We start from the raw sequence: 17,196 nt of genomic DNA, 5'->3' as shown, positions 1-17,196 counted from the left end.
TAAATGACATATCTAAAAAAACTGTAACATTCTGTCAATATCAGTAAATCATTATAGAACATACAATCAAAACATTTGCACGAGGTGTAATCCTTAAGGAGGGCACTATATGGATTCAAGAGGGCAAGTTGTTGGTTATTTCTCATCAGAAATCAGCTATGTGGCACTGCCTATAATTTCAACTGAATTCCTAAGGAGTTTATGGGACTAACATGCAAGTACAATATTAACTGTTAGTATTTGTGAAGTTTGGGTGGTGAAAAACAGCTAGTTTAATAAGGAAGATAGCTACCCTTTACCGAGAACTTACTATATCCCCCGTACTATGCTTTACATTTTATGGATGAGGAACTGAGGTTTAGCTAGATTTAGTAACGTGCCCTCCTAAGCAGTTACACAACTCCTAAGCAGATTGTGAATCCAGTGAGACTAACTCCTGCACCCGAGTACTTAACCCCTACGCACAACCTCCATCTGGCTACACCCACTGCCAATCTCACCATACCCCTCCTGGGGAAGAGGGTTGAGTGGCATCTTCTCATACTTTATTCTCCCAACTGCCCCAAACAAATCAGTTTGTATATGGGTATAACCTAAGCTGATCATGTTAATTAGCCTCTCTAAAGGTGATTCAGCCTCTAGCTGAATTGTTCACTCTGAACAATTGGAGTAGTTGAAAATATCAAACCTAATATTGACACAGGCTCTTTAAGCTTCCAGGCCTCTGTCAATACCTTTATTTGATGGAAATGCAATGATGTTCGGTGTTACTCATGCTGTCTCATTGCTGATTTCCCACTCTTTGAGTGAACATACGCCCAGCAGCATTTTAAGCGCTCACTGCCCAAACCTTCCTTTAACAACCCGGGCGGAGGCAGAGTTTCATTGGAGGTTGGGAGACTGGACACATGAAGAAAGAATGAAACAAGCAATGCACCTTCAGGTTGGTAGTGGAGGCAGCGTGTGGTACAGTTTGGAACAGTTGTACTGCTGGCTTTTAAATCCCTATGACCCTGACCTCTACCACAGTATCTCCCTGTGTACAGTTCTTTTGTCTACGTTGTGAAAAAAGAAGCATAAAATGGAACAGCATAGGGTGTGGAGTTGGAGTTAGATTTTTTTATTTACTCTGGGTGTCACCTTCTTCAGCTTAAAAAGAAGTACAAGGCAGCAGTGTTTCGAGGATTAAAATCCATAGGATAATGCAGGAAAAGTGCCCATACATGGTGGGAGCTCAGTGAAGGCTGTTGTCACTCTGCCCTCAGGAAACAGAAGCAGTTGGGTTAATTTATCTGACATCTCCTCCTGCTGTGATAGTCGATAGTTCTACTTTAAAATGTGGTCTCTTATAATTCCTTGGACTGCTTCAATTTTGGGAAAAGTCAGAGTGTACAATGCATGTTCACATTCGGGGCTTTCTGGAGAGTCTGAATTCTAAGTGTGGCCATTAAACAGAAATAAAGTATAACACTGGCATTTGCCATAAAGGCGACCATGAATCTTAGAGCACAACTATGTCATTATCAGGAATTTTGAGATCTGTTCATAGAAAAGCACATTTCAGTGGAATTTTCTGTTATATAATTGAGCACAAATATATAACTAATACAGCTCTCAAGATAAGGAGAAGTAAGTAGGCTACAAGGTATAAAATTTTATCAAGAGGCTTAAAGATATAATTTCCTTTGAAGGACACAAAAAGCAATATTGAAAGAGGGATCACCCATTTGGTAGAAAATATACAGAGTAATAATTTATTACTCAAAAACACATAAAAGAGAATATTTGTTACTCTAGACCAGTGTTACTCCACAGCCTGTGTGTCTTACTGCTGGGTTGAGTTGCAACCAGCATTTAAAACAGCATGGCATGCTGTAAGGGTAATGTTTGGTGATGCTTATGTTATATACATGTTATATACATGTATATATATATGTGTACACACACACACACACACACACACTAAGTCATGATGGAAAATGTATTTCATACTGAGGGACATGGTCGGAAAATTTGAAAGCCATTGCTCTATATGACAGCACCTAGCGAAGCGTAATGAAATGTGCATCTTGGGGGGAAAAAAGGATTTGATATATTTCAGTGCCACAGAAGAGCCACAGCTTAAATTCTGCTACCAGAAAGAATCTATCCAGCTTGTCATTTTCAGGTCATCATCTTTAAGTTAGTACTAAATGAAGCAATATGCATAAATACTTCTAAAAACAGATAGTTTTGAAGTTTGAGTACACAGAGTAGCATGCAGCACACTGGTGGGGATATCACAAATTTAGTTTTGAAAATTTACTTACAGAAACCAATAAAATCTCTAGCCTTAATGACTGTTTAGCATTGCCTCAACACAGATTACCAGCCATGTTAAAAATCACTGAATTAGGGAACGTTCAGAAACCCTATTCTCAAGTGAACATTTAAAAAAAATAAGAAAAGAAACTAGCAAAATAAATGAACTCCCAGATAGTATCACAAAATGACACACATTATAAGCACAAAAGGAACAAGGAGTAAAATCATTTGGAGTATCTGACCAAGCAGATTGAGAGTGGCAAAAGGTATGACTTAGACAAGAGAGGCTTGTCCCATGCACATTACATTAGAAATTTGAAGATGGTTACCCGTGAGTTATGCTGCAAAACTTCATTTGAAATGTTTTGTGCTCCAGGTGGATAATCTTAAAATGAAGTATGTCGTAAAACCATAGTAGGTGAACTTCTGAGTCCTTATAGTCTAAATGAAAATCCCCATATGTTTGTATAATAGACTCTAGTCAGTGTTTGGATTAATGTTCAGTTTTACCAAAACTACAACTTTTTATTTTAGAAAAAACCCCACTCCCCCCGACCGATTTTAAAGATACCACATTTGCTTACAATATTTTATGATTACAAATTCAACACTGTTTTGTTTAGGTGAATTACCACTTAAACTAAGTGGGTGAGATCTAGGACATTCACATTCAATATTTTCAATAGCTTCGCTGAGATAAAATTTGCATCTCATCAAATTCACCAGCCTAAGCGTACAATGAATAATTTTAGTCAACTTAAGAGTTGTGCAGCTATTGCCACAATCTAGTTTTGGAACATTTCCCTCACCCTGAAAAGTTTCTTCATGCTCATTTGTGCTTAATCCTGACATGGTCAGGACAAGGGTGAAATCAATGAGGCATTTACGCCATGCACAAAATTTAGAGTGGTACCAAAATCTTATTAATCAAGGTAAAGAACATTATAGTGCAATATTTTTTTAAAAATCAAGATTAATTAAAAAATCCCATGATGAACAAATATCAAAATTTTTAAATAAAGACTGAATTTGCCCCTTGTACTTGCTGTGTTCAGCCTTGCCTGCCTCAGCCTAATCCTTGTCCTTCTTAGCTTCGTTCTATTCCCTCTAAGTCCCTAGAGACTTTCTCTATGGATTTGCCTATCCTGGACAAATGGATCAATGCAATAAAGGACATTCAATAAATAGAATTCAATAAATAGAATCATAAAATATGTGGCCTTTTGTGTCTGGCTTCTTTCATGCAACATCATGTTTTCAAAGTTCATCCATGTCATAGCATATCAGTAGCTTGTTCTTTTTAATTGCCAAATAGTATTCCATTGGATTGATATGCCACATTGTGTTCATCCATTTACTTGTTGATGGACATGTGGGTTGTTTCCACTTTTTGGTTTTTATAAAGCTCCTATGAAAATTTGTAAGTCTTTGTGTGGATATAGGTTTTCTTTTCAGTAAATAACTAAGTGGAATTGACGTGTCATCTTACAAGTTTTTGTCTAACTATAAGAGACTGTGGAACTGTGTTCCTATTTCATGGTAGCATTTTGCATTCACACTACTAATGGATGAGAGCTATAGTCATTCTGCATCCTCACCACCACTTGGTACTGTCTTTTCTATTACAGCCATTCTAGAGGATATATAGAGGTATCTCACTGTGATTTTATTTTATTTTAATTTTCATTTTTAAAGATTTTATTTATCTATTTGACAGAGAGAGACAGTGAGAGAGGGAATACAAGCAGGGGGAGAGGGAGAGAGAGAGAGGCAGGCTTCCTGCTGAGCAGGGAGCCTGATGTGGGGCTCGATCCTTAACTGACTAAGCCACCCAGGCACCCATGTCATTGTGATTTTAATTTGCTTTTCCCTAATGACTAATGATGTTGAACATGTTTACATGTGATTATTAGCCATTTGTATATCTTCTTTGGGGAAAGGTCTATTCAAATATTTTGTCCATCTTAAAAATTGGGTTGTCTTCTTTATATTGAGTTGCAAGAAATCCTTATATATTCTGGATATAAGTCCTTTATCAGAGGTAAATTTGCTAATATTTTCTGTCAGTCTGTGGCTTGTCTCTTCATTTTCTTAATGAGGGCTTTTGAAATATGAAAGTTTTGAATTTTAATGAAGTCCAGTTTGTCAATTTTTTAAAAAATGGATTGTTCTTTTTTATGTTTTGAAAACTCTTTGTCCAATCCAATATCATAGAGACCTCCCCTTAAGTTCTCCTTTTTTTGACTCTTAAGTTTTCATTTTAGTACCTTTATACTTTTATACTTTCAGTACTTTTATAGCTTTAGTTATAAAACTTGGGCGAGATGTTACAATGAATAGTTTTAGGCAGTCTAAGAGTGAAATGAAAAAGGTAGGACACTGAAAGGGGAAAGTGGGAGGGCTTTTAAGAAGAGTTCTATATTCTTTCAAATTTTTTCTGGATCCCATCTCTAGACAAATGAGAAAATGTTTTTAGCTCACTTAAGGAGGAAACCATACCTGATTGATCTGACCAAGATTTAGTATTAGTCTTATCTGAATAATATTAATATTAGCTGATAGTGTTGCCTTTATCCAGAGTCTAAATATTTGCTGTAATATATATAAATACACAATACCATAGAAATTCATGAAGGACATTCAGAACACCACCAATAACACACTCACTTTATGGATGCAAGCAAACAAAATGGCTTGATGATATATTTTTCATTGGATGGAATGTTAAGTGAAAGAAATCTGGACTTGAGATGGGTGAATACCAGATGTACATGAATGGGTCATGGCCACAGAATGCAAGGAGGCATTGGGTATGACATGGAAACAAACCTTGGAGAAATATCACATCCTTGCTGCATAAAGGCACCCAAGGAAAACCAAAGACTGTTAAATATTCCAAATTCATTTGGAGGGTCAGGAGGGCTTTGCGGATCACGAGGTTCTTCATTGTTATCTTCCAAGTGCCATTCATAGGGGCTGAATCTGCTGACTAGGAAAAGAACTACGCTGACTCCAATGTAAGCAAAGACGATGCACATCCAGATTTCATAAGCCAAGGGATCCAGAAATGAGAATACGCCTGGTTTTGACTTCTGAGGCTTCTTTATCATGATGGAGATGCCCAGGCTCATAAACGGCTTTGAGAAATCTATGACTTCTTCACGGACCAAGGTTATAGTGAGTGGAGCAACAGCTATATCAGCCCTCTGGAAAAAAAAAATGGACTTTTAGAGACAGTATTTCCACTAGTCATTTGCCACTTACTATACCTCTTTGGTGCAAATATAAACTCTTAGATCACTATAACCAATTAATTTGTCAGTGCTTTGGTCAGAAAAGTAGTAGCATTCAATGGATTCTAAGAACACTCTAACTCGATGGTAAGTAAGAAAAGGACACCGCTGGTCTTTTGTCCTTTGTGACCAATTGCCTTAGAGCAACTAACTCAATTTTTTTCTTAGAATTTTTTTTGGTATCTTGCAAATCAACTTGTATTCCCTTGTGACAGATCACTGCTTCACTCTTTTTTTTTTTTTTAAAGTAAGTTCTACACTTAACGTGGGACTTGAACTCATTATCCTGAGATCAAGAGTTGCATGCTCTACCCACTGAGCCAGGCAGGTGCCCCAATTACAGCTTAACTCCTGTTTTATTTTTTTTCAAGAATTATTTACTTATTTGAGAGAGAGAGAGGGAGGGAGGGATGGGAAGGGGAAGAAGGAGAGGGGGAGACAGAATCTCAAGCAGACTCTGTGCTGAGTGCAGAGCCAAAACACAGGGCTTGATTCCATGACCCCAAGATCATGACTTGAGCTGAAGCTAAGACTCAGATGTTTTACTGACTAAGCCACTCAGGCACTCCAACTCTTGTTTTTGTTTTTGTTTTTAATTTTAATTTTCATCCCCTTATGTCTTAGCTTCCTCACATAACTGGGAGTTCTTAAGAGGCAAGGATATAGTCTAGACTCCTTATATGAGCCTACCTCCCCACCATGAGGTGCAACATAGGACTATAGTCCTCAGTTTAATACTTGAGTGTTTGTTATTATTCTTGAATTTTTTTTCAGAGAATGTATACTAAAACATAAAGTTCTTTAAAGGCAAGGACTCAATCTTCTGGTTTTTTTTTTATTTTAATCTATCACCGCAGCACATCCTAAATAAAGAAACTATGGATGCCTAGAAAATAAGTTATTGACTATTGAATATAATCTATGCAAACATGAAAGAATTCTGCATGGGCAATAACAAGGGTTAAACAGTTATTAGAATACATATTAATTTCTATAGGAAGCCATCATGTCTAGTGACAAATATCAGTGTAGCACTCATGAGTATTGGATCAATAAAATAAATGTATCAGTGCTGCCCTGCATAATGGGCTCAGGCAAAGGTAGGCAAAGTTTTTATATTAATCCCATGAAAAAAGGCACTAGGAATTTCTTTCCTTTTCTTTCCAGCACGAGGAATTTCTGCACTTATTTCTTTGGTTCCTCTACAACAGTAGTAGGTTTAGTAGGCTTTAGTGTGGAGCCAGGCCTTAAAATACACACCCAGAAAAGTGCTTCTAAGGAAAGCCTTTTGGATGGTATATCAGATATGAAGTAAAAATACCAATTTTGAGGTGCTTGGGTGGCTAAGTCGGTTAAGTGCCTGACTCTTGGTTTTGGCTCTGGTCATGATCTCAGGGACACGAGATTGAATCCCGGGTTAGACTTCATGCTGGGTGTGGAGCCTGCTTAAGATTCTCTCTCTGCCTCTCCCTCTACCCTGCCCTCACCCTGCTTGCTTACACATGTGCACACTTGCTATCTCAAAACAAAAAACAAAAATAAAAAGACCAAACTTGATCATTTTTTTCCTATGTAAATAGAGTTACCCTCAGTATCCTTACCAGTGAGGAGAGGTGGAGGAGTAATGAAGTCTGAGATAGAGGATGTTTTGAAAGAAATGTTTTACTACCCTGAGTCCCATGTGGTGACTCAAACTGATTAAAAACACATCTTAATTAATTTTAAGGGAAATGCAGATAATAAATAGCCAGCTAACATTTAATCAATGATTATTCTGTGTGTAAGCACCTCATATATATAATCTTATTCAATTCTCTTAGCAAATTTAAGGTTGGCACATAATTATTCCAAGGTTAAAGTAGGAGAAACTGAAGCCTGGGATTAGAACCATGGTCTTCACATTTCAGAACTCATGTGGTTTTTTTCCTTTCAGGTTTTTATTTAAATTCTAATGAGTTAACATATAGTATAATATTTGTTTCAAGTGTAGAATTTAGTGATTCATCACTTCTATATAACACCCAGTGCTCGTTACAAGTACCCTCCTTAATGCCCATCACCCATTTAGTCCATTCCCCACCCACCTCTCCTCCACCAACCCTCAGTTTGTTCTTTAGAGTTAAGAGTCTCTTATGGATTGCCTCTCTCTCTTATTTTTTTTTTTTACTCCTTCCGCTATATTCATCTGTTTTGTTTCTTAAATTCCACATGAGTGAAATGATATGGTGTTTGTCTTTCTCTAACTTACTTCACTTAGCATAATACACTGTAGCTACATCCATGTTGTGGCAAATGGCAAGATTTCATCCTTTTTTTATGGCTGAGTAATATTGTGTATGCGTGTGTATACACACACACACACACACACACACACACACCACCTCTTCTTTTTTTAAGATTTTATTTATTTATTTGAGGGAGATAGATAACAAGTAGGCAGAGAGGCAGGCAGAGAGAGATGAGGAAGCAGGCTCCCTGCTGAGCAGAGAGTCCAATGCGGGGCTCGATCCAAGGACCCTGAGATCATGACCCAAGCTGAAGGCAGAGGCTCAACCCACTGAGCCACCCAGGCACTCCCACCTCTTCTTGATCCATTCATCAGTCGATGGATATATGGACTTTTTCCATAATTTGGCTACTGTGGACAATGCTGCTAGAACTCATGCTCTTAGCCACCACAATGTCTTAACGCCATAGATATGTGCAGGTTTCTACTATACACTATTTTTATGGACAATAATCAACCCCTCTCAGATTTACTCCAGTGCATATTTGAGTGCCTATTCTGTGCCAAGCACTACTCTTGGTGCTGGAGATGAAGCAGTGAGCAAGACAGACAAAGCAGACAAAACTCCTCACCCTCGTGGAGGATCTCCTATAGTCCACGGAAAGCAGGCTTTTCTTAAAGCCAAAAGCTCGCTGACCAAATCTACCTGAATGGCTCACTACCATCTCAAACTCCTCATTTCTGAAGTTAAATCCATCATCTATCCCAGGAAAGCTGATTTTCTTCTAAGTCTGTGAGTGATGCTTATTCCAAACTTTTTGCAGACCCTTATCTTTACCAGCTTCACCCTCCCCGCAGGTGATCTGGCCTCTTTTTCTTCCTTTTTTAAAAGATTTCATTTATTTATCTGAGAGAGAGAGAGAGAGAGAGAGAGAGCATGCATGAGAAGCGGGGAGGGGCAGAGGAAGAGGGAGAAGAAGGGAGCCTGAGCAGGGAGACTGATGTGGTGCTTGATTCCAGGACCCCGATATCATGATTCAAGCTGAAGGCAGATGCTTAACTACCACCCAGGAGCCCCAGTCTTGCCTCTTTCTTTACTGAGATGGCAGCCAACTGATACAAGCTCTATTATCTTTGTGCCCTTTTCCTTCTCAACATATTGTTGTGTCTTCACCTATTCCTTTTTAAAAAAAATTTTTAATTATTTCTTAAGTAGTCTGCACACCCCATGTGGGGTTCCAGGTCATGACCCCAAGTTCGAGTTGCATGTTTTTACTGAGCCAGCCGGGCACCCCAATTTACCTATTCCTTTTGTCACTACCATCTCATAGCAAATGAACTTTTTAAGGCTCAATCCACTTATTCCCCATATCCCATATTCTTCCGTCTCTTCTTAAAACTCAGCTCCATTTGTTTTCTTTTCCTAATTTTTCCTTCTCAGCCTATCTCAATGGCTCTAATGTGTGGTTTGCTGGACCAGCAGCATCAGAGTCACCTGGGAACTTGTTAGAAATGTTAATTCTCAGGCCCCATCCCCATGTAGGGAACGAGAAGCTCTGTGAGGGGATTTAGCTGGCCCCGCCGGTGATTCGAATGCTCACTGTCACTTGAGAACCATTAATTGATCTTACTCAAAATCATACTCAGGTAATTCTGTTTACTGACAGCCTAAAATGAAACACAAAGCACTCCTCCCACCTTCTTTTGATTCTGCTATCCTCTTAACAATATGGCATCTTTCTCTCTCACCAGTAATCTCCTTGAAAAAAATACACCTTTCCTATCTCTTGATTTTAACACCACTTTGTCTTTTTTTTCAAAAAAAGATTTTATTTATTTATTTGACAGAGAGACAGAGCATGAAAGGGAAGGTCAGAGGGAGAAGCAGACAGACTCCTTGATGAACAGGGAGCCCAATGTGGAACTCAAGTCCAGGACTCTGGAATCATGACCTGAACCAAAGGCAATCACTTAACCAACTGAGCCACCCAGGCGCTCACCACTTTGTCTTTATAAAACACCTGTGATCTACCTTCCATGCCCTCCAATTTACTGACATTGCTTCTTCAGTTATATACTTGGTTACCATATGGAGTTCAAAGTCCTTCCCTCAGACCTCCCTGCTCATGTGACACCACGGCCTTTTGCAGGAAGTACCCTCTTTTCTTGGCTCTCTGACACTGAAGACTATGGCTTCTCCTCGTATCTCTCAAACGTTCCCTCTCTGGCTTTTCTTTCCAGTTCTGCTCTCTCAGCCAAGGTGTACTTCTGTAGTCTCAGAGTCTAGTCATGGGGCTTGGCTTAGGGGATAGTCAGTGAAGGTTTGTGGAGTAAGCAAGACTCCTTTAAGGGCCTGTCCTTCACTTTCTCCCCTCAGTATTATTTTTGTCCCCTCAGTATTACTACCTATAGTTTCAACACTCCCCTCATTGCCACTAACTCCTGAATCACCAGTTTTGCATTTATAACTGGACAGAAGCCAAAGCCAACAGGTAAATGGTATCAGCCTAGGACTCACATTTTTCTTATGCCTACTTTTGCCGTACCTATTAGGCTGAATTTTCAATTAGTCAGTGTAAAGGCCAAGAAATCAAGGGACTCTTTGGATTGCAAAACCCGAATGTTCTCACTGGAGATGGTGACAGGGACATGCATGTAAGTCCTAATTCAACACAGCCCGAGGTGGCAGGGGAAAGCATTCTTCCGAGACACTGGGGAAAAGGGGCCCCAAACAAGACACTGTTCTTGTTTGTCAACCAGATTGTAGTAAGGGTGTCAGTACAGTGGTGAAAGAAACGCAGCCAAGAGTCCAGAAAAATGTAGAACATCAGAAAGTAGGAAGGAAGGATAAAAAAAAAAGCCAAATTTTACCTATTTTACCTTTTGCTTGGGGCCAGATCTGATCTTAGAAACAAAAGCTACTAAGGAGAATGGAATTGGCCAGAAAGCTAGTGGGGTTTTTTTTTGGCAGAAAGGGCCTGCATCAGCTAGAAAGAGGCTTGTCGTGCCAACAGAATTCACAGATGAAGCCACCTTCTATCCTTGCCAATGTGTTTCTGCCTCCATGCAAATGCCCCACTCGTATCATTTCCCATTTGATCTCATTTGAGTTTAATTACTTCATTTAACTAGTTTTTTGATCATTTACGTCTAAATAATTGATCGTTGTAAGAGAAATGGCCATTTCCTTGTTTTGGAAGGCATAAATAAGGGGCATTTGTCTGAGAAAATCACTTTGGATTGAATTTCGGGGAATTGGGCTCTTTTCAAGCAGGTAAAGAAAGGAGCCTGAGAATCTTGACACCCTTTATGAGGGAAAAAAAACACCTCAGCAACAAACACCCACCAGATGATAAGCACAGCTAAACACTATCAAGAGGTGGCTAGGTAGAAAAGTGGAGCTTCTTGTCTGGTTCCCAGGAATATGTAGCGAAAGAACAGATTCCCGAAGGAAGCCATTCCTAGTATGAAGTACTTTTGAAGTCACGTAAGACAACAGAAAGAACGTGCTCCACCCAGGCACTTACCTTTTTCCCTCAGTCTGGCTTTTTTTTTAAGGGTTTAATTAATTAATTAATTAATTTTGGAGAGTAAGAACACACACATGTGAACAGGGGGAAAGCGAGAGGGAGAGAATCTCAAGTAGACTCCCTGCAGAGCCTGACCTCATGACCTTGAGGTCAAGACCAGAGCCGAAACCAAGAGTTGGACACTCAACTGACTGTGCCACTCAGGGACCCCACAATTACTTCTTTCGAAGGAGCTTTGCCAAAGAAGGTGGAGTTCATCTGTTTTTTGGAGGATGCTCCGTCAATGAAGAATAGCATTAAATCTGTGCTCGATTAAGCCTCATTGATGTGGACCTGGCTCCAACATGAGATTTCCCATGCTAAACTTGAAAAAAAGACCTATTATAGCTGGAAAAAGACAAAGGACTAGCAAAAAGCAGGTGGAAGAAGGCTCACCCAATAGAAGGGAAGGAGCTCCTGATCAATCCACAAGGACAGGCATCTGGGTAGGGAACTTAGCAACCCCTCCCATCTCTTATATACCTGCCTGGTGGGACCAATATAGTAGGATTGTCCCATCAGTTCAGAGGCAGTGGGGGAGAAGCCCTTACCCTCTGTCAGCACCATCCCTTCATCTATATGAAAAGGATGTTGTAATGGTCAATTATTTCAGAGCCCAAGATCTACCTGACATAATGTCTGTGGAGTAATCAACCTGAGTAGTAAGGGAAATGGAAGGAATACATAACTAGTGTCAGAAAACACCCATTTAGTGCTCCTGGAACAGCTGCAGAATGCAGAGGAGGGGGAAGGTCATTTCCAAGGCACATTAAAGATTTAGGAGGCCAACACTGATGAAAAAGTGAGAAAAACAAATCCTCAGACAGCATTCCTTTCCTGGTCTCTGCTCTTAGGAAGGCAGCTGTGCTGGGAGAGAGGGTTAAGAATGATCAGTGGAGCTAGAAAGTAGCAGGGAGGAGGTGAGGTGTTGACTCCCTAATGAAGTGCCTCTCACTTCTGGTGTCCTGAACCAGTACCGGACTTTTGTTCTCAAGCTTCGGCCTCTGTTAGGAACAGCAGTAGGCAGGCCATTTTCACAAAGCTAGGCTGGTAAGTTGGGTGGTATGGAGGTGCCTCAGGTAACAGATAAAAACCAGCAAATGGAAAGAGCTCAGGGTAAGAGTTTGCTAGTGCTTTTGCTTGCATCTTGACTACTTAAAGCATTTTAATCATGCAGCTTACGAGTGGCTGTGTGGGCTCAGTAAATATGCCAAATTAGGTTTGAATTTTCCACTCACCGGTGGAAAATCTGGAGGAACTGCATTATTAGAAGGGATTTAACTTGAGGGGATTTATAATCCTTTTCATAGGTGGGTTGGCAAAGTTGTAAATTTCACAAAACTTAAAAACCAACAAACTCCTATGTGTAGGGATGATGCACTTATGAGTCAGACAGGTATAAGACAGAAATGACACTTAATTTAAATGGCATTTAGGGCTTTTTTTTTTTCCTGAGGGATGCCTGGATGGCTCAGGAGGTTAGGCATCTGTCTTCAGCTCAGGTCATGATCCTGGGGTCCTGGAATCGAGTCCCGCATTGGGCTCCCTGCGCAGCAGGGAGCCTGCTTCTCTCTCTGCCTCTGCTGCTCCCCTTCTTGTGTTCTCTCTCTGTGTCAAATAAATAAATAAAATCTTTTAAAAAAGACTTTTTTTTTCCCAGCGGAAAGGCTTATGTTGTATCTTAAAATATTTTCACCTGATATAAAACTTATAACCGACCTAGAGATGACACATGAGCAGAAGCTTGTCAGCTGCCATTTTAAAGCACTTTTTGAAAGCAAGAGAGAGGATAGGAGAGGGGACGCAAGGTACTGGCATGTAATGCATAAGATACATGTAGGGGTGCCTTTGTGGCACAGTCAGTTAAGTATCTGACTCTTGGTTTCAGCTCAGGTCATGATCTCAGGGTCCTGGGATCGAGCCCCACTTCGGGGTCCATGCTCAGCATGAAGTCTGCTTGAGATTCTCTCCCTCTCCTGCTCCCACTTGTGCTCTTTCTCTCAAATAAATAAATCTTACAGAAAGATACTATGCTAACCAAGAGAACAGGCAGACATGACCTGATCCCTTATCCCTGTATTAATCATAAGGTTCTAGTAGCCTTTGGCAGATATTTCCTTTGGAAAGTTTAAATGTGTTGGAGAAAGGAGTGGGCATAATCAAGATAGACAATAGCTATATAATGAAGACAGGACTTAAACTGCTTTATTGGCTTTACTCTATGGGATATTTACTGTTTGCCATTGTTTAGATCTGGAACGGGATGAACTCTATTTGAATCTGTTCAACAACAAGCAGTGTCACAATGGGATCTCTTCGTCTGCTTAGCCAGAACATGTTCCAGTCTAGATCTAGTGCTTAGGGCTCCTTGTCCTTGGGGAGCTGAGAGAGTTAAAGACAAAGTGAAGATAAGGGGGTATCCTGGGAGCTGCCTTGCGAGACTAAATTTGGTTGGTAATCTTTCCCCACCCGCTCTGCTCAGAGTGGCAGAGGTCCATGCATCATTAATGCTCCTTCCTGGAGTTCATATACATCATTTGAAAGAGAGAGGCACTTTTATCAAACTATCAGCCCTTCTGCCAAAGCCTAGTGTAATCACCTGAAGAATACAAGAGAATATTTGGTGTCTGTTACTGCACCCTTGCTTCTCTGCCTTTTAGTGGGAAGGACAGATCGACTTTCTGTCTTTTTTTTTTTTTTTTTTAAAGATTTTATTTATTTATTTTGACAGAGAGATCACAAGCAGGCAGAGAGGCAGGCAGAGAGAGAGGAGGAAGCAGGCTCCCCTAGAGAGCAGAGAGCCCGATGCGGGGCTCGATCCCAGGACTCCGAGATTATGACCTGAGCTGAAGGCAGCGGCTTAACTCACTGAGCCACCCAGGCGCCCCGACTTTCTGTCTTTCTTAATGGAAAATGAATCTATCTTAGGATAGTGACAACTTAAGAGATAATTTCTTCTAGGTAGAGAAATGTCAGTGTGAATAGCATCTATAAAATTGCCATTTGTCCTGGAAGTGTGAAGGAGTCTGAGGTTGCCCAGGGGATGTGACCTGGTATCAACAATCCTCCAGCCCCATCTCCATCCCCAAGCTCTTTGATCTCTTCTAAGGCAGAGGTACCAATGTGGGCAGTGGTTTGGACTTTCCCAAGGCAACTCTCTCCCTCCCATCTTTATCTTTAGTTCTAAGTGCTGGGAACATAAGGAACACAGGAGCTGCCTGCTGGCAGGCGACCTTTTGTCAATTAGGACCTCAATTTCTTTCTAGCCCTTTTCTCGACTCTCTTTTTCTGTTAGATCAGAAAAGGGCAGAAATCCCCAGCTGTTGACTTTGGGTTTTCAAATATTTCAAGCGATAACCAAGGATGTGCATTACATTATTCTAGAGGCCACAGATAAGCGCAATGTGTAACTTGGATGGAAAAACTCATAATCCAACTAGACTGTAAGCCCCTTGAAGTCAGGCAGGGATGTCATATCTGATACAACACCAATCTTCCTGCAATTTGACAAGCTTAGTAAACTGAGCCAGTGTGACCCGGTGGATAGAGCACTGGGCCAGGAGTCACGAAACCGGAGTTATAGTCTAAGCTCTGCCAAGCTGTGTGATTTTGTGACCTTGTCACAATCTCTGCCACCATTCCTGTCATCTCTGTCTCACATCAGGCCTTGTCTGGTTTACCCAAATGGCAGTCCTACTGGCCAATCCTGGCTGATCCCCACATTTATCTGCAAAATGGATGAAATGGTACGCTAAAAGATATCTAAGAGCCCTGTTAGCAACAGAATGTTTTTAAATGTCCTCTTAAAACACATGCTGTTTTGGAGCCATAAAAACTTGTGGTCTGTAAGCCATTTAAGCTGGGGACAATTACCATGTGGTGATGTTATAGACATCCAGCTCAAAATCAAAACCTCTAAAAGCAGGTGGACAGTTTCAAGTCCATAATGTTCTGAAGGGCTTATATAATGGGGCACATTGTGTCCTACTGACGTTTGTTTCAAAAATAGTCTTCTTAGCAATACAAGGTGCCCTAAACATCAACCTTGATTTGGTTTTCTTTAGAGGGAAAAGAAAACTTTTTAGGAATCATCTGAAAAGAGGCTGATTGGCTTCTTTCTTCCTGAACAAATTTAATCCATTTGGCTCTTTCTTGAGACTTTATGGTGGATACTGAAATCTTTGCAAAGCTTTTCTCATCTCTGCCTTTCTTCATTTTTTTCCTTCTCTGATCTGTTTTACATGCTAAAGGCATAAGAGAAAATTCCTATCTGTGTAGCTTTCATGTTCATTGCAAGAGATAATTCCCCTCAACACCCTGTTTGTTTAGGTAGGCTCCACACCCAGCGCAGAGCCCAATGTGGGGTTGAAGTCATGACCCTGAGCTCAAGACCTGAGCTGAGATCAAGAGTCAAATGTCCAACCGACTGAGCCACCCAGGTGCCCCACTTGCCTTTTTTTTCTTTTTAAAAGATTTTTATTTATTTATTTGACAGAGATCACAAGTAGGCAGAGGGGCAGGCAGAGAGAGAGAGGAAGGGAAGCAGGCTCCTCACTGAACAGAGAGCCCGATGCGGGGCTCGATCTCAGGACCCTGGGATCATGACCTGAGCCAAAGGCAGAGGTTTTAACCCACTGAGCCACCCAGGAGCCTCACTTTTTTTTTTTTCTTAAGCAACTTGCAAACTACAGGAGTCCAGGCCTGCCAGAAATGAATGCCTGCATTTTCACTTCTCTCCCTTTCTATCATTGAAAGAGAAGTGTAAAACTTGCCAATGCTGAAAGATTAAGACTTTCAAATGAAAATGAGGACACATTCAGCTTTTGAGATCATCTTCTCTAACAGAGAGGTCTTATCCAAGCATGACAAGAACCTCCATTTTTCATAGCCACAAGTTTTAGGGGAAAGTGGAATTCAGCAGTTGGTTTATTGTCAGTTCCCTGGAAGTACCTTGTGTTTTAACCCCAGAAAGCATCAGAAACTTGTGCCAGGTCAGATGAGGGCAGACGACATTTCTTTAAGAGACTTCCCTGGCTATTTCTTTTGTCTTTAGTAGAAAGAACTAGAGGAAAAAAGTGGGAAGGCTCCTTCAGAATTTTTACCTATTTAGTAGTAAAGAGCTGGTTTCTAAATAATTAAACAAGTAAGGAACTCTAATTTCTCAAGCTTTCTCACTCACGCATATTGGAAAGAGGGAGTGAATGTGGTGATTAGATGGGCACAGTACAGAGGACATGCTAGGAGAGAAACCAAAACCTGGTGAGAAAGCTAGGTCTTTGTCTGAGCCGTGTTAGGAAATCTGTCTTGCTCTATATCACTGGGTGTAGGGTCTTGCTCGATGCCAGGAGGGCACAGAGCTATTTACAGAATGTGACAAGATTTCTTCTGAGACACTAGAAAGCTCTGGCTACTGAGTCACAGTGGGCTGGTAGAGCTCATGTCAGTTACTCTAGGCCAGTAGAAATCGACACCTGAAGTCTTTGCTGTGCTTCTGTGGCCAATCTTCTCTCCAGAAAAGCAGAAGCACCAAAAACCTTTCAACAAGTTTCAGCTATCTTTTAGGTTGGGATGGGTCTGAAATAACATGTTAGCTGTCAGGCAGTCTAGGGCAGACTTCATAGTCAGAGACTAGGTTCAAATCACCATGTCACTACAAGCTGTTTGGTCTTGACATAAAACCACCTCTCTAGGCTTCAGTGTTTTCATCTGTAGAATGATGTTAATAAGATGGCACCTCCCTTGGAGATATGTTGTGAGGACTGAGTTGCATAATGCCTATAAAGCACTTAGCACAGTGTCCGGC

General features: G+C 40.6%; 1 protein-coding gene across 1 annotated transcript in view; it reads right to left on the bottom strand.

The window, feature by feature from the left end:
* Positions 1-17,196, bottom strand: part of LOC111157250 (glutamate ionotropic receptor AMPA type subunit 3) — a 282,995-nt gene that overhangs the window by 61,186 nt on the left and 204,613 nt on the right. Inside the window, exon 11 of the mRNA XM_022518525.1 lies at positions 5,134-5,510. Within this exon, the coding sequence (XP_022374233.1) occupies positions 5,134-5,510 (377 nt within the window). The remainder of the gene's footprint in view (positions 1-5,133; positions 5,511-17,196) is intronic.

The sequence above is a fragment of the Enhydra lutris genome, unplaced genomic scaffold (genome assembly GCF_002288905.1).
Source record: "Enhydra lutris kenyoni isolate GAN:26980312 unplaced genomic scaffold, ASM228890v2 scaffoldscaffold53, whole genome shotgun sequence".
Taxonomy (NCBI): domain Eukaryota; kingdom Metazoa; phylum Chordata; class Mammalia; order Carnivora; family Mustelidae; genus Enhydra; species Enhydra lutris.
The sequence above is the reverse complement of the archived record's forward strand: the minus strand, read 5'-3'. Positions and strand labels throughout refer to the sequence as shown.